The 25,720-nt window shown below is 38.4% G+C and overlaps 1 protein-coding gene across 1 annotated transcript in view; it reads left to right on the forward strand.

The window, feature by feature from the left end:
* The window catches only part of ASCC3 (activating signal cointegrator 1 complex subunit 3), a 647,451-nt gene that overhangs the window by 166,493 nt on the left and 455,238 nt on the right, over positions 1-25,720 (forward strand). The window contains exons 9-10 of the mRNA XM_063443555.1: positions 3,694-3,894; positions 4,295-4,435. Coding sequence (XP_063299625.1) covers positions 3,694-3,894; positions 4,295-4,435 — 342 coding nt within the window. The remainder of the gene's footprint in view (positions 1-3,693; positions 3,895-4,294; positions 4,436-25,720) is intronic.

Raw genomic sequence — 25,720 nt, forward strand, 5'->3', positions numbered from 1 at the left:
AATAAAAGTCATAGTATGAAACAAGCTAGGTTAGAAGATGATCTGTATGTACGTAGCAGATAACTAGCAGGGCATAGTTATAGCAGGAGAAGAAAAGTGTCAGGCATAAAGGGGTACACAGGCCTGTGCTGGGTCTTGTGGAGATCAAGCTGTGGAGGCTGCAAAAGGGACTGGAATGCGTCCTTAATGGTGAGGGAGGGATGCAAGCAAGGTTTGCTGGGCCTTCCCTGTCGCCGAGTTCCCCCTCAGCCTATACCCAGTTGGGGCAGTGGATGTGTTCCTCCACGTCGCCATTTTGAGGCCTTTGGTGCTGCTGGCATGTTGATCTTTTGCTGTGGGCTTTGTTTTAGCTGCTGGGGTGAGTAGGCACCTGGATGTGGGTGCGTCGTTCTCTTCTTCTCCCTCTTCTGCCTCTGCCTCTGAGGTATATTGGTGTGTCGTGCTTTACTCCGGCTTTTGCATGTTGAGTTTCGTCGCCGTGGATGATATAAGGGGCTCCGGGACGGCGTAGTCGGAGGTGGTTTTGGCACCGCAGGTGTGACAGATTGTGGGACTCGTGGGGGACCCCGCTGTCTCTGCTCGATACGGAGCCAGAAGGCTGCAGTGATAGCATCCAGCTGCGTGAGTGTGTTCAGCGTTTGGGTAGGTCCGTCTGCGTCCCCCGCCATCTTTGGTGCGACAAGCTCCCGCCTGTTTGGAGCCTGCAAGTTGCGTGAGTGCTCTCCTGGGACCAGGATGTCCCCCACCGGTCCAAAGGGGGGGAACGAGGGCCCATTATCAAGAGTCCAGTCGTGGCTGGCGTCGGAGGAGCAGCCGCCTCCTCCGCGCCGGTCATGCTTGTAGGCCGCATATGGTACTCGGGCGATTCTCGCTGCAATTTTGGCATGTTTGGTACCTGTTGGTTCGCCCGGGTGTCACCAGTAGCTTAGTGACCTTTGTGAGTTGTATAGTCGCTTTAGTTTGGTGATTATGTCGCTTTATTCGCTTGTGAGAGCAGGAGCTGTGTCTTCAGGCATCCGCTCAGCTCGGCGGTCAGGCCCCGCCCCCCGAATACTATCTATTAATGAGAGAACAAACCATTCGTAAAACCTAACTTTTAATATAACGAATAAAATAGGTGCACAAGTGTGTACCCAAGCCAAAAAATGAAGGAAATAACAAAAAATCAAAACCATAAATAAATGAATATATAATGGATAGTTACCACTATTATAAGGCAATGCACTATGAATCCGCATTATATACCTATTAGATTGTTAGTGCCCAAAATGAAATAAATTGTAGCGTACAGAGAGTGTGACAGGTAAGTATCAAACACTCAAATTGTATATGCCATGAACCGTATAGGTCTGTAATACTAATAGATAGAAGCGTCTGAGCAGTAGAGAGGGCCTGGCGTATCAGGCATAGACATTGCAAGAAGTCAGCATATTACGATCTCCTATCGGACCTCAGAAACAGACTTACCTGCTACCTTAGTTAAATATACTGGATATGTTTACATCTCTATCTTATATGTTAACCACTGATAGGTAGAGGCTTGGAGATTGAGGGACAATATACCACTATTCATTAGATATCAGACAATTACTGGATTATAGGTGCGGATATAATGAGTTACCTTAGCTGTCAACTACACTTGCTATATCCTTATGTGTTTCAGTCTCTTCACTAAGAGTGGGCATGGGGGCAGTAAGAGAATAGTTTTTTTGGGGTAAGGGGTGCCCTCGAAGGCACATTGGCTGAATCTTCTATCCTTAACTTGGCTTATTTCAATTCTCTCCCTTTCCCCCTTTTATCTCTACTGCTTTGAATCTAGGAGCCAGCTAAAAAAGTTAGGAGTCAGATTTTTTTAAAACTTACAAATCTTTCTATTCAACAACAAAAATACAATTCTTAAAGGGACACTATAGTCACCAGGACCACTAGAGCTTAATGTAGTGGTTCTGGTGTGGACCACTACATCTTAATGTAGTGGTTCTGTTGTCTATATCCTGTCCCTGCAGACTTTTTAAATGTAAACACTGACTTTTCAGATGGTTATTAGAGGTGTTTCCTGTGTCAGTGCTGCACGCACCGTGTACAGCACCTACTTTCAGCGTCTCCACGCTCTTCATGGAGGCGCTGAGCGCTCCCCATAGAGATGCATTGATTCAATGCATCTCTATGAGGAAATGCTGATTGGTGCAGCGTTTTACAGCCAATCCTATGGGAAAACATTGGATTGGCTGAGACCATCAAACTTGATAATCTCAGCCAGCGACAGTCGAGGAGAGACCAGCACAGCGTGGGAACAAAAGGTGAATAAAAAAACATTCCCTTGCGAACGGAAGGAGTCTGGCCACCTAAACACACACACACACACTGGCGTACAAATAGGGTCCGTCGGGGTCGCATCTGCGACTGGGCCAGTCACTCCAGGGGGCTTGGACGCCATGTTTTACGAACTGTGCCGCCGTTCAAGGGGTTCCATCGTGTGGCCCATGCTGTTAAAAATATTTTGTATATGTGTGTGTTTGTTTGTATTTATGTGTGTGTGTGTGTATGTGTCTTTCTGTATGCGTATGTGTGTCTTGTGTGTGTGTATGTATGTCTTTGTGTTTCTGTATTTCTGTGTGTATGTATGTGTCTCTATGTGTATGTGTCTGTCTATATGTATGTATGTGTCTTGTGTATGTATGTGTGTGTGTGTGTGTGTGTGTGTCTGTCGCACGCATGGATCAGTTTCCCACTGGGCCCCATGGATTGTGTGTACTCCACTGCACACACACACACACACACTATCTAGCTGCGGGTATTGTTGCTTGCGGCAAGGGAGCTGTGATGTCCTGCTCTGCTCCCCCGCACGCCACTTAGTGAGACTGGGGACGGAATATGATGTCATATCCCAGCCCTCGTCTCATTAAGCAGCGTGTGGGGGAGCAGAGCAAGGACATCACAGCTAGGAGTAGCTTAGCAGCAGTGTGTACAACCACTTGAATCTGAATTGCAGCATTTATTGTAGTTTTTCTGTGTGAATGAGTCTAGCTTTGGTAAATTAGTTGTTATTCTTTGTTGTATTAGCACAATGTATTGATGATGATGTCTTCAGCATTACAATTACTTAATGTAATCCGATATAAAGAGACCCTCAATGTATTTTTTGATACCTGTAGCCTCACACAAAGAAACATCAGTCTCCAGTCTGGCCAAATGTGTGTTCTTTTCCAACAAGATCTCCTAGGATCCTTAAATAATCATAAATCCAAAAATAGCTCATCAAACACAAGATATAATGCAACAGAAAAATAGAAGACTAAAACATGTCTTGCTCCTAATTACTTACTTATAGCAAATAAATAGATAATCAGACAGATGGGTTAATACCAAAATGATATTGTAATACTATCACACGTGTATAAAAACTGCCAAGAACACATATGTGACCAGCTTAGCATATAATTATATAGTTTTGTTATAATTAGCATAATGTTTAGTTTTTTTCTGAGGCTTAATGTCATATTAAATTTACTTAATTGGATTTGTAAAATGGATTAATATCTCATCCTCTTTCACACTCCATCCTCGCTAGGCCTATAATTCAAAACTGTAAGGTTTTGATTTTAGTATAGGATTAACGTTTTTGTTTTTGTTTAGTTTTTTTGCAATTTTTAATTATTCTTTATTTATTTTTATTTTTTTTCAAATTTTCAGATTGGACAGCTAGTCTTCAAGGGGGTGAAGCGACTTAACCGCATACAGTCGATTGTTTTCGAGACTGCTTACAACACAAATGAGAATATGCTTGTTTCTGCCCCTACTGGTGCTGGCAAAACCAACATAGCCATGCTGACTGTTCTACATGAAATTAGGCAAAATATCCAACAAGGGGTCATTAAAAAGGATGAGTTTAAGGTATGGTTTTACCCGTTAATCAGCAATAAAGAAAATATTATGTAATATAAGAGTGTTATACCTATACATTGTTAATGCATATGAAGAGTGCCACTTGATTTAATTCCTAATTTTAAAAATCTTATTACCCACGTGAAAAGCTATGAAAATGTGTTTAGCTGTGATGCAGAACCAATTTTCTTAGTGAAGAGGCTATATAAATAAAATCCATTGTCCTTACCCAGCAAAGATAACCACTTTTCATATATATATATCACTATTAAGATCTTTTTTCACTGTGAATGCCGGGAATCATCTTTCACAATAAATTGTGATTTGTATCGGTTGCTATGGGACAAATGACATTGTGAGTTTTGCTCATTTATCAAACCTTTCGTACCCCTTTTTTTTCCCCCTGCAGATTGTGTATGTAGCTCCTATGAAGGCCTTGGCAGCTGAGATGACAAATTACTTCAGTAAGCGTCTAGAGCCATTGGGTATCACGGTGAAAGAGCTGACTGGTGATATGCAGTTGTCAAAAGGTGAAATTCTACGAACCCAGGTAAGTTCAGCCGAGGTGAAATCTGTTGTGTTTGCTTTATGCTTTTGTTTCTCTTCCATGACTTTGTTTATATTGCGTATTGAACTGTTAATGTTATTTATGTTTAAGGCTTGAAGTCAAGGTTAAGACGAAATTCAGCAAAGTCTTTATACAAAAGAGAACATCCTTTAGTCCATCTTGATATTGTGGCATATTGCTTGTTGGTCAATGATCATTTAAAAAAAAAAAAATATATATATACATATATATTAGTTTTTTCATAATTGCTAAAATGTATATCTGCATCACTTTTGTTCTGTATAAAGTAAATACAATTGATATGTGGATGGATGGGGATGATGAGAATAAGAAACAGAGAAAGGTAGAGAGACAGTGACTTTCTAATAAGTGCAAGGTAGTGATATTACTCTGTGTAACGGATTATGTCACTCATTAACAGGGCAGGCTCTGGAACTAATAAGTGAAACACGTGTCAACAGTGTCAGCTGTGGTGGAACTTTTTTTTGCCCCTGACAAAGGTGTACGTGGGTTTGCACTGAAACGCGCGTCAAGCCGTTTGCAATTTTAATGGGCACCTCATCACCTCATGCTTTTTTTTAAATCACATTTAGTGATATGTTAGCAGTTTTGTTTGCATTATGATTTCATTTATTGCTCTCATTTCATTTCTTATCTCCTCTACCGATTTAGTGAGATGCTAAGGGAGAGAGGCTGACTTTACTTATCGTTATCTCTTTCTTATGTCTATCAATATTTTCCTATGACCTAGAACCCGAGGTGTATAGACACAGGCACCCTCTCTTCCCCTATTTAGGGAATTATTTCCCCAGTATTTGCAAGGAAATTGCTACTTTTGCTGTAGTCTGAATTTAAGTGATCATGCTTTTTATGCCTTGCCACACTTTTGACTACTCTTTAGGTTCAAGAGTAGCCTTATAAGGCTTGTATAGATTGTTTGTGAATTTATATTGATAGTTTTGTTCTCCTTTTTTGCTACATTTGTATGATCACATTTTAGATTGGATACTAGTATGAGATACTGTTAATATCTTCATGTAGCATCCTTTCACATTCTGTGAATAGTGTGCTGTTTTCTCTAATGTAGGGAGGGCCCTGGTGAAAGAATGTTTTGGGCCCCCTCAAGTGCAAGTGTTGGCAAAAGGTAGATTCCCATCTGTCGTACAACTCCAACAATGATATGCCAGCTGGGAATCTACCATTTGCCCATCCTTGTAAGGTTGTATTTGTGAACAGTGTTTGTGCAATTGAATATAGGCATGTTTTTGTATAGAGTATATTTGTGCATGTAGGGGTATATTTGTATGTACTGTTGCCATTGGAATGCAGTGGTTTACTTGTGTGTAGTGTTTGCTTATGTACACAGGGGTGTATTTGTATGTTGAGTTGGCTTTGAAATGCAGGTGTGCTTTTGTGTGTAGTGTTGGTGTTTGATTAAAGGGGTGTTTCAATATAATTTTAGTGTTTTAATACAGGGGTGTGTTTGTATGTAATGTTGGCTTTTAAATACGGATGTACGTTTGTGTGTAGTATTGGTGTGTGAGTGAAGGGCTGTGTTTGTATATAATTTTGGAGTTTAAATGCAGGTATGCTTGTATGTACAATTTGTGTTTGATTGCAAAAGTGTATTTGTGTGTTGTGTTGGTGCTTGATTGCTTATATGTATGCGCATACACTGCCATATACATACTTACACATATATATATATATATATATATATATATATATATATATATATATATATATATATATATACTGTAGCAAACACTGACATATATACACACCCTGACATACAGATACATGCATCCTGACACACAGATACACGTACACACACTGACATAGGTACATACCCTGACACTCAGACACTGACATATACACACAAACAGATGCACACACACAGACATATATACATATACACACTTAGAGTCACACTGATACCTACAAAATCTGTACATTTTTCACACTGTTAAACAATGTAAAACTATAACTATATGATGCACGCAAACGTTAGCAAAAGTAAGAAAAGAAAATACAACAAAAATAGTGCAACAAGGTTTAGATAATAAGCCCTTTAGTTACCTTTTGTGAATTAAATTAAATAAAATGCGAGTCGCTCTGTGCAATTGTGCAATTTTAATAGGAAGGCAACAGGAGAATCAGGACTATGGGGATCCAAAGTAATATGCGGACTCTTCAGTTAATAAGGAAAGCAGGATCGCCAGACTCCAATATAACAACTTTTACTTCCATATAAAGACTTTTATAACCTGCTGGTGTATATAGCAGCAGCCAGTAACATTTTAATTGTCGATGATGCATGACGCTATAATGTCAAGCAACCCCATGATTTGAAATTGTCCAATAAAGTGAAAAATCCATTCTAGCAACTTAAATGTATTCTAAAATATAGCTGTGGAGCAAACTAATATAGTTAATATTCAATATACGATTATAACTTATCACAAATAATGAGCAGATCATCTAAATGTCTAAATCCAAACTTCTTATTCCATAAAAAGAAGTACACATCATTATAATAATATATGAAACATCACCAAAAAGTTGAATGATGTACAATGCAAAATATGTTGCAATTAGTTACAAAAATTGGCACATTTTGAAAAAGGGGGCACATCACCTGAATCAAAGTAAAACAATCTATTCTTATTGGTTCTTGTTTAAAAGGAATCCAACATAGAAGTTTTAAAGCAGAGAGAGGAAAAGAATAGCTGTGGAAATGTAATTAAAAAGTCATAAAAATGGTAAAAGAGCTAAAATAATTGAGCATTATATAAATAGAAAAATAAAATAGGAGTATACATCAGATACGAAATTTCAAAATTAAAAAGGTCAAAAGTAATGCTCAAACCTTTTGGCGTGAATTTATTGAGGCAATATGCCCACGCCGTTTCTTTCTGTCCTAACCGTTTAATAAAATCACCTCCTCTCCAATGTTTATTGACCTTCTTAATACCTATAAATTCCTTCTCCTTCAGATCTAAATTGTCACATTTTTAAACATGCTCTGACACACTGAGCCACTCAAATCCTACTTTAATGTCATAAAAAACGCTCTCGTATTCTTTTTTGCAGAGGTGTAGTGGTCCATCCTACATATTGTAATCCGCAGGGGCAAGTTATTATTTTCGTATTATCATTGGTATGTATATAGCATCAACTTATTTTTTAACCATAAATGAGACAATTACAAAATGTTACAGCAACAATAGGTTGACTACAATCTAGAGGAGGTGGGATATAAAAACAAAATAGGAAGGGCATTGTAGGTAATAGCAACCAAGAGATGACGTGAGAAAGTATCAGAACTGGAAGGTGATAATAGAGTGTGGCTCTTTATGACAGAGCAAGGGACAAATTTGTGAAATAGAAGTTACACTGGAATGCCCTAATCTTTTCTTTAGAGATCGGTTTTGTGGGACTTTTTATATGATTGAAGACTAGGGGAGAGTCTGATGAGGGTAGGCAGGCTGTTCCATTTAAAAGATATATCACATTACCAGATATAGTTGAATTGAATATTTAGGTTTACTTAGGATGCTGTCATTTGATTCCAGGACCAAATTGCACTCGGTTCTGGCTTAAGTAAGACCGCCACTAATGGTGTTCTCAACCCTGCAATGTAAACGTTGCAGTTTATACATTGCAGGGTTAAAATGACAGGACGCTTGATAAATTGTTCTCCGTAACTTTATTGTTCCCTCAATCTTGCATTTTTGTGTATATTCTTTATTTAATATGCAAGGTACGTCTTGTGATGCAGACCTAGCTGGGGTATCATGGGAATTTTAGTAGCTGGAAAGTCACATGTCTCCAGTGACTGGCTTAGTAAAAAAGCATAAGTGGTATGGTGAGAGCAAACTATATACACCAAGTATAAAACAGATACGATTAATAAAACAGGCAATGTTACCATGTATCTTTGGCTTGTTTACATGTCCTAAAAACATAAAATAAAGAACATAGTATAGCCTGTATATAATAATACAAATAAATATAGGTATAAAATTGCCCACTCACGTGGTGCTGAGCCGTTGGAAGTGGCTCAGACTATAAGCGCCTTGTAAAGTATTCCTGGAGACCAAATGCTAAGAAGCAAATCAGATTGTTCACTGTATAATTTCCCTTGTGTAGTTTGCATAAAAATCAAATAGGAAAATGCAGGAACAAAAAAAAGCTTTATTTGCATATGAATAGCATTAAAATGGAATCTCCCAAAATGCACTAGGTATAAAATCCTTAAAATTTTTTTTTTTTAAACAGAATTTACGTAAAAATCTATTTAAATCTAAAAAACTGTCAAATTTGTTAGTCTCACAGCTTGGTGCAAATTTAAACCCCTTTCTTAAGACAGACACGTGTGTGTCTGTCAGGATTTGATCTGATAAATTAAAAATAGGAATAGGTTTTTCACCTATTTTCTCCTTATCCTCTCTTCCCTTTTTCTCTTTCCCTCTTCCTCTATTTCCCCCTCTTCTATTTCCCTTGTTCTTTTCAATGGGGTGTTTGGCTTTCTTCTGTTCAAATATGCTGGTCCTAAAAATAAATCTTGATTTTCTTCTCTGAGTTCTCCTAACTTTCTATTGAAAGTAGTAGTTCTTTGTGGAGATGTTCTTCTAAAAGTATTACTCTTTTGAGGCGGAAGATTATTGGCTTATATTTTGATTCAACTAGAAATGAGAGCCCCGCATAATCTGGCCCTGCTCTATCGACCGCCAGCCCCCTTCATACTCCTACAAGAAGCAGTATTTCTGGGTTTGATTTGTCACAGTCTGTATTTTCCATGGATTATATTCAGCTTGCTACTTGCGACAACCTTTTATATACTGCCAAAGTAAACGTTTTATTATTAATTAATAGGTAGCTAAGACCTTACCTTGGAGAATTTAAATAATTGAAATCCAGATAATCTGAGTTCACTGGCGAGCAAAGTCAAACGAGTCAAATACTAGGTTTGCTATACTGGAACGAAGTTGTCTTTACTGTAATTATTTTTCTTTTTGTGCCGCAGGAAGAGGAGAGTTGGACAATTTCCAGGACGTGTCCACATTGTTGGCAAAATATGTTAGAGCTAAGATAACAGTGAAAATAATTTATCCTTTTTTAATTTTTAATTTTTTTATTTAGAATGTTTATGAACTTTATATTTTTAGCAATACTGGCAACACACTGTGTTTCATAGTTTGCAAAGGCAATACAAATTGTCCTCTGTGGCTGTTGCTAGAGCTCAATGTATAATTTGTTATGAACTGATGCAGTATTTGTACCTACCGTAGTTGTTTAACATTAATTTAAAAAAAAAAGTTTTATGTTTGCTTAACAATATGAAGAAGTATTTTGATGATCCTGGTTGAGGATCTCCGAGATGCTGCTGTCACCTCTGAGGGATGCAGAGTTTAAGGGGTTAAAACCTTTCTACTCCTTTCCTTTTAATTCTTTATATTCCTGGAGGCATTTTTTTTCTTTTCTGTATCCTCCTCCTTATGTCTATAACCTTCACTGTGTCATTGATTCTTAAATGAACACTTCAAACACCATAACCACTACAGTGCACTCATATATAATTTGCTGTGTAAGGAAATTACCCTATGTTGTATAGAATTGGTATGTACAGCTAATATATATATATATATATATATATAGTTAATATATGGTTAGTAAATATGTACATATTTGGTCCAATTGGAGCTAGTTGCGGAAGTGATTAAGTACTTTGTGGTTTGTCTTCTTTGCTTTATGCAGTAAAAATAAAGGTGGAGAACATGTACATGAAAACATTTGTCTTTGGGAGAAAGGCCTCCATATTTTTTATTTATTTTTTGCAATGTATGATTGACAGCCATCAGTCTTTTTTATGGATTTTGCTTACCGTTTGTCTTTTCAATTCACAGACAATAGTATTTCCTTGTTATGACAGCTTTTCAACTATTATCTCTGCTTCAATCACAAGGATCCAAATTTGACAACATGCCCAGCATTTTTTCAATTTCTGGTTCTCATTCCCTCTTCATCAACTGTCTCTAACTTACACCTTTCTTCATATTTTCTGCAACTTCCCTCCAATAGTCTTTTTTGGTCCACATTTGAAATCATAAGCAAAATCAATAGTGGTGACACCCCACCGTTTCAAACATGCACAAGATCCAATATTCTTCAGCCACTTAATTCAATTATAACCATACTTTCATGAGCCAGTCACTACCCACATCAACCAGTGAACAAACATCCAGAAGCGAACAGCTTTGCAGAAACTGTCTTGATCCAGAAACCCACCAGAGATGTGTTACAAAGAGTTCTTATTGATTGATCTACTTAATCAATTATTATTATTAGTGGCATTTATATAATGTTAGCTTAATCTGCAGTGTTTAACACTAAATGAGCCAATTACAAAATGTTATGGGAACATTAAGTTGATGAGGACTCTGCTCAAACAAACTTACAATCTAGAGGAGGTGGGCTAAAAAAAACACACAATAACAAGGGCAGAGTGGAGGACGGTAACCAAGCGACAAGGTGGGAAAGTAGCAGATCTGGAAGTTGAGAGTGGATTGTCATCCTTTAAGAGAGAGCAAGAGAAAGGGTTGTAAAATATAAGTTACTCTGGGAAAAGATGGGTTTTGAGGGACTTCTTAGATGACTAAAGACTAGCAGAGAGTCTGATGGAGGTAGGAAGGCTGCTCTAAACAGTGGCAGAACTACTGTGGTGTGTTTGTATGTATGTGTGTGCCTGCATGTATGTGTGTCTCTGTATATGTGTGTGTCTGCATGTTTATCTGTTTGTCTGCATGTGTGGGGGGCAATGTATGGGAGGGGGTGGGAGGGTAGGGCGGTTTTCGCACCAGGGCCCTGTTGTTTCTAGTTACGCCTCTGGCTCCAAAGGAATGGAGCCATCCTCGAGCAGTCCTGCAAGCGCCAGTCAGCAGTAAGGGTATGCGCTGCGGACCAGAAAAGAACACTGGCAGAGCATGGAAGGTAACTGGCATAGCGGACCGGAGAAGGTCACTGGCAGAGCAGAGAGATCAAAAAGTGGCTTACCTTGGAATAGAAGAAATATAGCAGGACTAGAGTTGCTTAAAGCTTTATAAGTAAGGGTAAGTATTTTGAGTTAACTCCTATAGGGTACAGAAAGGCAATGTAAGGATTGACAGAGGGGCGATGTGTGAGAGGAGTGACGAGAGAAAATATCAAACTTGCAGCAGCATTCATCGCAGGCTGTGCGATTTTTGGGGAGACCAATTAGGAGAGAATTGCAGTAATCAATGAAAGAGATTACTAGAGCATAAACAGCATCTTGTGTAAGAAAGGGGCAGACACAGGGTATGTTTTTATTTTTTTATAATTGTTTATTTTTTATGTGCTGAGAGTACAATAATGACATGTCAGACAATACATGGTCAATCATAGAGTGTCACCGCTCGCAAGCAATATATATGTATATTTTTTAAACAAGAAAGAGTTAACACAGTGCAAGGCCTAAAAATTTAAATTAAGTAAGCAGAGCATGTGCACTTAAAAGAAATAGCATGGGAAAATATAGTAGAAACTGTAGGAGAAATTGATTAGCATTGGTCCAGAGTGAAACCTCCAGGAGGCCTCCTCCTTATGGCAATGGGTGATTGCCCTGTGGGCTAATAGAAAAATGCTGCTTGGCAAAGTTCCTGAGTCAGAGAGAAACGTTCAAGGCTTGTTGCTGTAGTCAGCCGTTGTGTGTGGCATATCTCTCAGCTTCACGGTGAGTAGGCCCAGAATAGTGAAGAAAGGGCTCACTGCCCTCCGTGCCGCTTGACACTTTAGCCCCTTAGGCAAGCCGGTGGATTCAGCTCTCCGTATCATTGGTGCTATCAGAGCTTATTAGGATTTTGACCATCCATATTGTTGCAGCTGAACTGCATATAGCCCCACCGGCTATGATTTTAAAGATGGAAATGGCAGAATTTGACAACAGACTAGATGCGTGGTGCAAAGGTGAGGCCAGAATCAAAGATAACACCAAGGCATCAAGCTTGCAAGGACAGGCTGATATCATTACCATTAGCTTGAAGGGACAGCGAAAGAGAAGGATCAGTATTATGAGTAAGAAAAATAAGAAGCTCAGTGTAAGAAAGGTGGGCCAATGACTTATTACCCTGATTTATTTAATACAAATAAATCCAAAATGGAGAAACCAAGCAATGCCAGAGGTGATAGACAAAATTAGAGAGACCATGGAGAGGGACCAACTACCACCTTAATCCATGAAAACACAAAATCTTTCCATAGTATGGAGCCCATATGATTGAACCCATGATGAACTCAAAATGATTTGTGTGTTTGTGTGTGTGTGCGTGTGTGCGTGCGTGCGTGCGTGCATGTGTGTGTGTGTGTTTATATTTTCATGTCCTACACTACCAGCCAGGCCTGAAATGCTCCTCACCACTGCCCTTAGTGAAAAGCAGCTGTCTTTGCATTCTCTTTCAGCAAATATAGCTTTAGAGCTTCACTTGCTTTCCTCCATGTGCATCTTGATTTACAAAGCTAAGTGGTTACATCATATCACTTCCTTTTGCCACTTTGAATCAGGATGCCACATTGAAAATCCCTGAACTGTACCTCTACTGTTGAAGCATGCAGAGACAACACTCCCCTGCAGAACAAGCCATTGGAAATCAATTGACCTACTCTGAATTCTTGATGTCAAGTCCCATTTCCCTGTTGCCGGGGATTTGTTAGGCTGTGAACTATGCAATTAATTTTGATTCATATAGTGTGTTGTGTGTTGATTTATTCAGATTTCCAGCCTTTTGCGTTATGACGGCATGCCTTGTAGGTACTTGCGCTTTCTGCTCCTAATATTGAGAGACGTCAAACACAAAAGCCAGACTAGACTTTGTCAGCTTACTTGTGCCTGAACTAACGGTGCAGTTACTCACACTTGGCCAAGAAGCAGCTGAGCAGCCAGTTGTATAATTAGTTTTGATCCCTCAAACCAGAGAACCATGTTTGGAAAGGATTTTAATTCTTGCACGGTTCACGGTTTATGGATTTAAATAACCCTTAAGTTAAAGCTGATGGCCTGAACTTTATTTTCTTTCAAATTATTTATTTTTCAATTGAACATTCTGAGCTACAGTGCAGGACACGATGTGCGCGCGAGCGCGCGTCTGTATACAAAATATGCATGTATGTATTCCTCAAAATAAATAAAAACGAGGAAGGTAATGAAACAAACCTGTGTTTGAAAACAGGTTAGCAACCAGTCATATAACAAAGACACTCGTAATACCTTGTGTTATTGCCTATTATTTTTTTTTCTGACTCCGTAAGCTGAGTTGGCTTGTATTTGTACATATTTTCTTGTGTCAGAAATCTCAGGGCTCTGTGTAAGGTTACAATACATCGCCACATTGGGACTAATTTAACAATTCTGCTATTGTCTTTTCTGAGCGGGGCAGCTTCACAGAACAGAACCTATGCTGAGGCATATATTTTGAGCGTGGTAATCGTACACGTACACACAGTTTCAAATTTCGCAAATCACATGGATGTTTCATATAACAAGTAAAAGATTGGTGGTGTGATTTTTTTTTTTGATTTTTTTTTTAAGTAAAATTGAAAGCACAAAAATAATAATAATGGGTGAGAGAGTTATATCTGCTTTTATAGTTGCAAGTCTTTGTTAAAAATAAATATGCTGTGTTTTGGTTTACAGTAAGGTTTTTTATTTATTGCTTTTTTTCTTATTTTGAAACAAATCAAATATAAGCAGACAAGTAGACATTTTACTAGAAACCAACCTTCCTATTTCATTTCCTGCTATTTGGTAAATTTCATTATATTCAATTGAGTGAAGAGCTTTTTACATTTTTTATGGCGCAGAGGCAGCATGCAAAATTACCTTCTGGAAGATGGAATCTATTTTGTACTTTATGGGAGAAAGGTTCCCAACTCCCGTCTCATAATGCAATGGTCCGTGCATGTTTTATTCCCTCACAGGTATAAAATTGCCAAGCCGCGTTCAAGTAAGGCATACTGTTAACAAGTGTACTTTTTTTTTCCCTAATACCCAACAAGGCCATTTTCCCTTGTACAAAAATAAATCCTGCTACGCTAGTTTGCTGAAAATTACACCATGTGGTGGAGGGGAGGGGGTTATTTAAAGTTTAGTAACGGAGTAAATAGAAATGTGCTTATCCCATTAGGCTGCCAGCAAATGTGCGGTGTGGTGCTTTTGTGACAGGGAACATGGATCTATGCCGTTTATAGGACGCAGACAATTCTGCTGTTGTAATTTTAAAAGCCGCGGTGCATAAATATACCATTTAGATGCTTTCAAAACGACTCCTTCCATTCACTCACTAGGATAATTGTTTACTTTAGACTATATTAAGAGTAGGCTTAAATATTGTAAATATATGATACACTTTAAATAAAAATGATGTAGAACACATTTTGGCTGCGGAGCCTTGTGTCACTTTCTCTCGATCGGGAAAAGCTGTATTCTCTGTGGAGATGACTGCATTAAAAGTAACCAGCGCAATGTTCTCTCTACCGTACGCCTGCCATAGTACTTCAAATGCTAATCCTCTGCAAGCCTTCAGTACTTTTTCTTCAATACAGTATGACTTTCAGCTGACCTTATGCTTACCCACATCTAAATGTGTTCATCCGAATGAAAATCTCTTATAAAACCAGGATTACATTGCTAAAACAACAGATTCCAGAGAATGCTTATTTTAGTATTATGAGCCATTCAGTTATATCACTAATAAAGAATTGCCATCTCAATATGCACATAAATCACAGTCACTGTCCTTTGTCAGAGCCTGAGCTATTTTTCGATCTGCATTGGAGCTAGATAGCTGCTGAACAGAACTTGCTTCTCCCGATGAAGAGCTTAGCGTTACATTATCTGAGCAATGTCTTGTCTTCGGGTTTATCAGTGTTTCCTGCTGATCAACTTCTTAATCTGTTTTAAGCCTTTTAGATGCTATTTCAATTACTTTTCACCCTCCGCCAGAAGAATTAGCACTTTCTACTCCTTCATTAATATCTGGTTTAAACTGTTAATTAGGTCTCCGTGTGGTCTTATTGCTGACAGAGAAAACATTTTTTTCTCCAGTGCATGTCCATATGGTTTACAGCTAATCTTACAGAGTAAAAGTTAGGATTTGCTTGTCCAGAGCAATAAGGACTTGTTCCGTTTTACCGGAGTCCAAGATCGTGCATGTGCAGTCAAGAACTTTTTTAACTTTCTGCCAGTTGTCATTTGCAGTTTCACACATTATTTCTGTTCAATGCATCTCGTGTTGTTCAACAAAAGCAAAGGATTTGCAAAATGACATATTTACCAAAATGTTAAATTGCCATTTTTCGATACAGCTGTTAAAGTTAAATTGCTTAAAGTTAAATTGCTTGGGATGGGTTAGGGCTGCTATTATGTGATGTCAAGTCCTACTGATCACAATTGTAGTTTGGAAGAAGATCAGATATATAATTTTAGTGCTGTGGAGCATAGCTGTCTAAGATTCGAAGAACAAAAGGGGAGAAAAAGGAAGACAAAATGATTTGGGTCCCAAAGGGACCATTGGACACTTAGGATCTATAGAATAACAAACAGAATTCATATTTGAGGCAAAGCCTAAACAATATGCTGGTATATTTTATATGCACTGTTTACTTGACTACATGTACAGCATTGCTTTATGTAAGTTATCCCAAAGAGCACTGGTTGCCTAACCAGTCGGCATTCATACATGTCGGCATTCATCCAAGTTTTATCAGCAATCTGTTTGAGTACACTTGGAAAAAAAAAAAAATCATTAAATTAAGAACCTTTAGGGATTCATAAGAACTGCTTTGGGAACCATAAGCAAATATAAAATGTATTAAAAAAGAAGGCAACACTGACAAATGAAAATATTTTACATTTCTAATATTAACATTCATTATTCCTACACTCGTATTCATGAACTGTGTGCTACAACCAATGATATTGGGATATTTCTGTGAACATAAAAGTCAATATCCGTGTGTTACAAATTCCCACTATATTGCACACTACGCTCTAATTAGTAACCTGATTAAAGAAACAATCTGGGCACTGTCACAATTTCATGGGAATGAAGTTGTTATAGTTAAAGGAGACCAAATATGCCACAAAGAGGCGTGGGGGAGGGGAGGGTGTTCCTTTTTGACATCATTATAGCAATGATACTCATAAATAGGTTTTCTTGCTCAAACAATAAATCAACTATGTGGTTGGTTGCTCTGTATTCATCGAGTCCGTTTTGGCTAGCAATTAATACTTGATGGTCTGTTGCCACCTACTAAAGACTATCATTGCTGATTTACCCATGTTTCTACACAGCTGATTTTACAGAATGATTATACAATTTATATTATGTACCTCTTAGAACATAAGCTTATATTTAAGAGTGCACTTGAATTCACCGATATCTGATTTTTTTCTCTCCAAACATTGTTTTCTTTATTTACAACTTAAATTTTTTATTTACAAGGTACAACTTACATTTTTTATACAATGAAAACAGGATAAAGATTTCATTTTAACATAACACATATGATAGTAGGTGAAAAGAGCCCTTCCCAAACGAGCTTGCAATCTACTGGTAATGATGAATGTTTTGTTCCGTAAGGTTTTAGCAGTGAGTCATTACCAGCAAGCATTGCCGTGTCAAAAAAGAACATCCCTGTAGTATTTGTAAGGATTTCAAATTCACTGTGTCTTCCTGGGCACATACAATGTTCAACATACCATAGAACAACTCGTGAAAAGTATGCAAATTCATATGGTTCATATGGTCAAGATAGAATCCAATTAAATGCTCACAACTTGTAATTTGACTTCTTTGTTAATTAATACAATCGAAATACTGTAGGGCAGCACTTTTCTGGTATTGCCTTACAGAACGTAAAAGAAAATGTGGATCTTTCAGCCCACTAAAGCGTTTTTTTGTCCGAGTAAATGTGGGCCATCTCTACCTGGCATATATAAATGCCGATTGTGAGTTTATGGGTATTATCCAAATTTAAGTTGGAAGACCTTCAGATAAAGTTGCCACTTTTAGAGAAGGCACATAGTGCATATACATTAAAGAAAATAACAGAAACAGTGTTGGTATTAAACATCCACTAGATTGTGTGCTCATCATATTCTGTAACATAGCTGCTAAAACCATTAAATCCTAATCTCCCCATTATTTTCCCTAAGGGTAATGCGGATATCTCAGAAACCTTGTGTAGTTTCTGGTGTGTATAGTTCAACACTCTTCTTTCTCTTAAAAAGCGGCACAGCCCATGTCTGTATTTATTTTCTTCATTAAAATTGTGTCTAGACTTTCATTCACGTGGTTTCATGATTAACCCCTTAAGGACACATGACATGTCTGACATGTCATGATTCCCTTTTATTCCAGAAGTTTGGTCCTTAAGGGGTTAAAGTACAGGCAGATCCACAATATTACATATATCCAAGCTTTTTTGTGATATTTGTTTATCCTGGCATCATCTTGCTCTAAAAGATGGCACTGGATTCCTGTGACATGACATATAGTTGTACAGATGATTATACAAAATAAAGTAGATTGGGAAAACCAAACTCTTGTCCTCTGTCTAGAGAGAGTATAAATACATTTTGAATTTTGTAATATATTTTCATCAGGCTAAAATTCTCAATTTGTTGTGTGATGCTCTATCACAAGGTAGGCAACCTTTTGACACTCAATATGTTGACTACATCTCCTCTGATGTTTTACCAGCATCAGAGCATTAAGGCTGTAGAGCATTATTGGAAATGTAGACACAGCATTTGGAGTGCTAAAGGTTGCCTACCCCTGCTCTATCACATATTCTGTGTAATACCTCATCTCTCTTTAATTTGGATGAATTATATGACCTAGTATAGAAATAGATCTATACTTAAGAGGTACATGACAAACATGAATCATGCATATTGCAAGAATTAGTGCTTATTCCTAGAAATCTGAGCAAGACAAACACAGCATGGCGCAAGAGATAGGAGTACTATCCATAATAATAATTCCCTTTATATCAGAAAGGAACTTATCCAGCAAGACGCATGGAGACCCATTGAATAACACCAATTTTAATCATATGTATTTGACACAATGTGCTAGTTTAAGGAAAAGTGTCAAATTCTGATTAAAGACTCCCTCATTATTTCTGACCTGCAAAGTTGTTGGAAGAGAAATGGTGGCCATTTCTTTTCCCTAGTGGTATGTTTTAATTCACACAGTAAAAGCATTGCAGACATGCAGAATTTCATCGACATAAAGGAAGTTTGTTTGGGGAGAAATGTCATCTCGTTGTCTTTCTTCTCGTCGGAATGACATCTTGAAATAACAAAAGTTCAGGATTCAGTTTATTTCCATTGACTCAACCTCCAACCCCTGCCGCATGCACTAAGGCAGTTTAATGTTTCATCTGAATTAACTGTGGATTTAAAACTGATTCACACCCTTGTCTAGTTTTCTTGCAGGCGGTCTCATTATTCTTTTATTTTACAGATATACAACAACACAATTAAATCTCGCACTTTAACCTTCTTACTGCGTTCATTTCAATCATTTGCAACTCTTAGATATTTGTAATGTAGAAATTACAGCCTACCCTGTACCAGTTTGTTTTCATACTCCTTTGAACACTGATTGCTACATGAAATATTAAAGCCAGTTGTTGAATAACCCATGGGTATAGCTGGAAAGTCGGCAAGTATATTACTGGATGCATGTTTTAATGATTTAACGGAAAATTCAAATCTTAATAAACACACTGTGTGCTGTTTTTGTCTAGAGTGCCGTTCTTCCGTCGTTTTGTGCTTCAATCTCTTATGATTGTACAAATTGTACTCTTGCCTACCGCGTACAGAATAGTTTTGTCTGATTTAAATTATAGAGGGAACTGATTACATACAAACAAGTATAATAATGGACTCCAAGAATGAATGGCTATCTTTAAGGCTTTGGCAAAATATGTTACACACTTGTAATCGAGAAAAAGCAACATGGTGGGAAAAATAAGGGAGAATAGCAGACTAGTGGTAACACAAGGTCATTCAAAACCCATTGAAAATTATATATTATCCTCTTGTTAATCCCCAGAAAGATCATGTGATTTAATTTTTACCCATTGGAAGGTCAATAGAAATATAAAATATTAAAATTTACACTCACTATACATATACAACCTATCTAACCATGATGGAGGAAATCCTGTAGTTGTTTAAGGGGCAACACAAAAAAATTCATAGACTTAAAGGACCACTCTAGGCACCCAGACCACTTCAGCTTAATGAAGTGGTCTGGGTGCCAGGTCCTTCTAGGGTTAACCCATTTTTTCATAAACATAGCAGTTTCAGAGAAACTGCTATGTTTATGAATGGGTTAAGCCTTCCCCCTATGTCCTCTAGTGGCTGTCTCATTGACAGCCGCTAGAGGCGCTTGCGTGATTCTCACTGTGAAAATCACAGTGAGAGCACGCAAGCGTCCATAGGAAAGCATTATGAATGCTTTCCTATGTGACCGGCTGCGCGCGCAGCTCTTGCCGCGCGTGCGCATTCAGCCGACGGGGAGGAGAAGAGGAGGATCGGAGGAGGAGAGCAGGAGGAGAGCTCTCCGCCCAGCGCTGGAAAAAGGTAAGATTTAACCCCTTTCCAGAGCCGGGCGGGAGGGGGTCCCTGAGGGTGGGGGCACCCTCAGGGCACTCTAGTGCCAGGAAAACGAGTATGCTTTCCTGGCACTAGAGTGGTCCTTTAAATAGTGTTGGATTTCCCCAAATATATCAATATTCAATATATCAATATTCCATTGTCATGATATTCCCTGGTCAGCAATGACCCCCAAAATTTACCAGTATACTGCTAAATTGAGTGTTTTATACAGGTCAGTGGATTAAGAGTTCCACATTTCCTTTACCTTTTCATAGTAAATAACAAACAGGGATTAATAGTCTTTAAGTCATCTAGTTTTACCTGTTGTTGATAAAATTTTGCTGAAAAGATGGGGATATACAATGAGTAGATAAAAGAAGATAGACGATTTATCGGCCAAGATGAAATAGGACTGAGTTGAGTTTAAGTGCCTTTTAAGCCTTTCTTTGCCAGAGGTATTCGCAATCCGTAACAGGAATTTAGCTGCTTACTTGCAATACTGGTGTTTGATAAATGCTGGCTTCAGTCCTGCTCCATGACATGATTTTTTTGCATACAGATAGATGTGCATGGCTTAATGTCTGCTTTTGAAATCCAGGACTATTCACTGTTAACAGTCACTTGAAATGTGTTGAGTAATTCTTAGGAGCTTAAAAGGCATTACATGGTGCACAGTGTTGCAGTTTATAATGCATCAAATCACAATATTTGAAATAAATATTTCTATTAAAATATACTATAAAATATGCAACAGTTATTTTAAAATTTGAAATGTAAAAATAAGATACGGTACTTCAAAAGGTTTCTCTGATCAGGTTATCTCCCATGTGGCTGCTCAATTTGTGTGTGTTTGTCGTGTATATATGCCTGTTTTTGCATACTGGTTTGTAATGAATATAGTAATGTGCTTGTAACCGCTAGTTGCCATGTTCCATGGTAAAATAATTTGAAGTATTGGAATTCATGAGAGAGAACAGCATTCATTGTCTTTTGAATGATCTTGAATGAATGTCTCAGGTGCATATATATCAATGGATATTTTTCCATCATCGAAAGATATTTAGAAGAATTTAACTACTGACATTATTTCTACTCTCTGGTGACCTGTTTGGTGTGGCAATGAATGGAAATGCTTCTGCTCATCTGTTTTTAGCTACAAATGAGAGATTTAGTTCACATGGAGGTCTCATAAAATATTTATTAACTGTTCATTGCGTCTTAAATCCACAGCTAATAATGCACTCCGAAATGTCTTGGCAATTTCAGTTAGTTGTGCTACAAAAGACTAACTTATCTTGAATTCCTAATTATTTATTTAGATATCTGGTAACTAAACATCCAGTTGTCCGTGAGTTTTGAAGGATGCTTAAGTCATAACACTTGCTTCAAGCCAATTGTGAATAATAAAAAAAACAAAAAAAAAACTACTCACTATTAACCGCAGTAGTCTGGCCAAAGTCTCCTGCAATCCGGTGATAGGCTCATTATTTTCTATCTCCTATGTTGTTGTTTGTTCTGTTCACCCTAAAATTGCCCTCAGACATACACTGAATGGAGAGAACATCGAAATATCATTATTAATCCGTTAACCCCTGTAACGGATCGACGAGCACCCCGACTGGGTACCGCCGTTGAAGGATGCTCCTAGCATTTCCTGAGGACTCCAAGCACTCTGGCAGACACCACAATCACCGAACCGGATAAGCATATAAATCCTCTCAAGCATATGAATGCTATAAACAGCTGAATAGGCAAAACCATACGAATAGGTTTACACTCCTAGCAGTCAAACTGGAACAGCATACAATAAATCCTCCCCCAATAATGAGACGACACTTCACTTTGAGGGTTAAGCAGGAACTCCAGATTTATTCACACAACCTCCTTTTTAGACATTCTCCCATGCAAGGGAGGGATCTACAATAGTTATTACAACAGCCAATCCCATAGATGTTACCTCCCACACATCTCCTCCCCTTAGATTAACACTTAACATAATTATATAGTATACACTTTTCCCCAATTCTTTGGGGTACATCCAATTCTTGGATGTACCCCAAATATGGGGGGTACACCTTTAAATCTGGGTGAGGAACATATCCAAAATTCACACAGATCCGACCAGGGGTTTGAGAGTTATGAGCAGGTAAAGATTTGACCGACCGCATGGGTAAAGTATCCAAAAATAGTTCCATGTATTTTGGCCCTGCGGTCGGTCACAGAAAAGGGAATAAAACCACACGAATTGTCTGGGTTATGGAGCCTGGGGAGGATTCGAATGAATCCCCTTGTTCGTTTCTACACAAATTGCTGGAAGTCTGGAGGTCTCAGCAGTGTTTGGCTAGTCGAGTGTCCGATTTTAGTTCCAGACACTCGACGGCAAAACTCCGCTGTTCGGGAGTTTAAGATGGCCGCCGCCACGTGTTTGTTTCCCGAATGGCGGCCACCCAGAGGACGAAGAACACATTACATAAATGGCCAATTACCCATTTGCAACATTGTTGCAAACGGTAATTGGAGGCACACTTATTCCTGGGTGGTCTGGTTGTTCGGTACCCTGTTTCCCCGAAAATACACCCTACCCCGAAAATAAGCCCTAGCTGAATTTTCGGGGTGGGCTGCAATATAAGCCCTACCCCGAAAATAAGACCTAGGCATTGCACCTTTGCGGTCCGGCGGGACTTCCTTCTTCTATGAGGAGGAGGGGAGGAGCGTTGCGGGCCCCGTCATCGTGCAACGTGATGACGACGTGCGCAGCGCCGTCAGTCTGCCTTCACGGATCTTCAGCGAAAGGATCCATTTCCGGGCGGTGAGGCACCCAGTGGTCGGACTCAGCGGGCAAGGAAGGCATCTTTGAAATGTTAGTAGATATTTTATGTCTGGGACTGAATTAATTAAAGGGGGTGGTGAATTAATTAAAGGGGGCGGTGAATTAATTAAAGGGGGGGTGAATTAATTAAAGGGGGGGTGAATTAATTAAAGGGGGGGTGAATTAATTAAAGGGGGGCTGAATTAATTAGAGGGGGGTGGATTTATTAAAGAGGGGGTGGATTTATTAAAGGGGGATAGATTAATTAGAGGGGGTGGATTAATTAGAGGGGGTGGATTAATTATAGGGGTGGATTAATTAGAGGGGGTGGATTAATTAAAAGGGGGTGGATTAATTAGAGGGGATGGATTAATTAAAGGGGGTGGATTAATTAGAGGGGGTGGATTAATTAAAGAGGGGTGGATTAATTAAAGGGGTGGTGGATTAATTAAAGGGTGGTGGATTAATTAAAGGGGGGTGGATTTATTAGAGGAGGGGTGGATTAATTAGAGGGGGTGGATTAATTAGAGGGGGGGTGGATTAATTAGAGGGGGTGGATTAATTAAAGGGGGGGTGGATTAATTAAAGGGGGGGTTCAATGTACATACCGGTACCGTAAATAAATAAGCCCTACCCTGAAAATAAGCCCTAGTGTGTTTTTTGAGACTAAAATTAATATAAGACCCGGTCTTATTTTCGGAGAAACACGGTAGTTTCACTCAATATAATGAATGGAGTGATTCTACCGAACAATCAGTTGAATGCTGCATACACATATACAATTTAACCGCACACATAATAACATACATAATATTTAAGACAGCCTGAATGCAATCTGCTACACAGTCTTAAAGGGGCATTGTTCCTAAAAGTCATAATATGTCCACGGATGGCCCTTAAAGGGCCGGTAGCAGCAATATAAAATACCACATGCCCAAATATTGCATTCAAACTTACACATTTACCAGGGGCCATAGTCAGCAGGTAGGAGGTGGGCAGCCAGGCCTCTCCAATGCCCAGTGGCAAGGCGGGTTCCGCCACAACCCCTTTTACCACTACCCCCAAGTATCTTCCCCAAGCTGCAATAACACGTAAAGCACCAGCACACCATTGTGATTGTAGCTGTTAGAAAGCTCCTAGCAATTGCACTGCAGCCATTCACTGTTCCATCCGTTCATTGTAAGTGCAGAACTGAAAATAGCATAAACCTCTGCCGGGAATCGGTTAATAGGATATGCATAGCTCCTAAATATCGGAAGTAACTGATTTTTTCTTCTTCTTTGTAATGCATCCGCATCAGCTTGGAATGCTTATTTATTCATTTTTTATTGTAATTTTTTCTTATTTATTAGCAATATTGATAAAGTGTATGAGCAACACTAAATTGATCAAGACGAGAAAAAAAAACCTGCATAAAAATTAAATTATCAGTATATATATATATATATACTGATAAAATGTAAAAATGTATGCCTAACATATCTTTTGACTTGAAGGTTTACATAGTATATGCAGCAGTGTTTCTGTTGCCGAGGTGCCTGCACTGAGCAATACATGTACAAGCTTCAGTGCATAGCTGTTCATTTGGGATTGCTGTTCTGGAAAGAAGGAAAAAGCTTAGAAGGTTGAATAGATTCTGGCATCCAAAAGATTACAGATGATTCATTGTAGCGGTGATGACAAAGTAGGAGTGAATAGTGAGACAGAGACCATGATAAGAGTGTCAGACTTGAATAAGGTGAGCAGTGCTGGGGATGGCAAGCGGCATCAGGGCCTTTGAGTAAAATGGATGACTGTGCTGATGGGTTTTGTCAGCTGATGGACTCTAATATTGAGTCGTGAGAGTCGAACTCCCTGTTGCAATCTGCTCCTAATAAAATAAAATAATAGTTCTGAAGACTTAGCCTGCTAAGTAATCCCGATCATTATCTGCGTGTTGGTAAGCTGCTAGAAATATTTCTAGTCCTGGAATGCCTGATTTATTATTCTTTCATACATGTTTGCAGAGAAAAAAATATTTTAGATTTTCTATGCAAAGATACATTTGTAAAAATGACATTTTTACTACATCTTAAAATTAACCGTTTTAACTAGAGCAACCAGCTAAACAAATCCATAAAACACTTGGCTGTACTTGAATTATATTGTACTTCTAAATTGCAGGACATAGTAACTACGAATTCGGTATTATGTTAATGTTTCTCCATTTAACTCTTTAAGGACCACTGACATTTCCTGGCAACATCACCAGTCTGATCCCCAAGGACCTTGTGCCAACACGGATTGTCTTGCATATTCAGCACCGGCAGCTAGACAGAGTCCTGCTGTCACTAAATTAGTAGGACAATCGGTTTTGTAATAGGCTCTTCAAAGACTTGATTGTTTTAAATTAATTCCGTAGCCAGTCTTTAAAAGGTTAATGAATGCAGCCATGCATTCTTCTGCTTTCTTTTTAGATTTTCCTTGTAGACACACGTTATGCTACAGAAGTATATTTCGATATCTGCTATTGTTTTTCTTATGAAATCTAAACTCCTTTAGGGCATGGCCTCCATATTGTTGCCAATGGGCAGTATCTATTTCAGGGCTAGGTTTGGGATTATTTTAATTGCTACATGGGCTATAATTAAAGGTTTGTTTTCAGTTTCCAGTGGTGTGCTGGTTCCCAAGGATATACATTGTGTTCCTAATTTACAATTGGCACAGAAAAAAAAAAAAAAATCTTTCTGCCACTTTCTGTTACTGTGTGTGTGTGTGTGTGTATATATAT

The sequence above is a fragment of the Pelobates fuscus genome, chromosome 2, assembly GCF_036172605.1.
Source record: "Pelobates fuscus isolate aPelFus1 chromosome 2, aPelFus1.pri, whole genome shotgun sequence".
Classification (NCBI taxonomy): domain Eukaryota; kingdom Metazoa; phylum Chordata; class Amphibia; order Anura; family Pelobatidae; genus Pelobates; species Pelobates fuscus.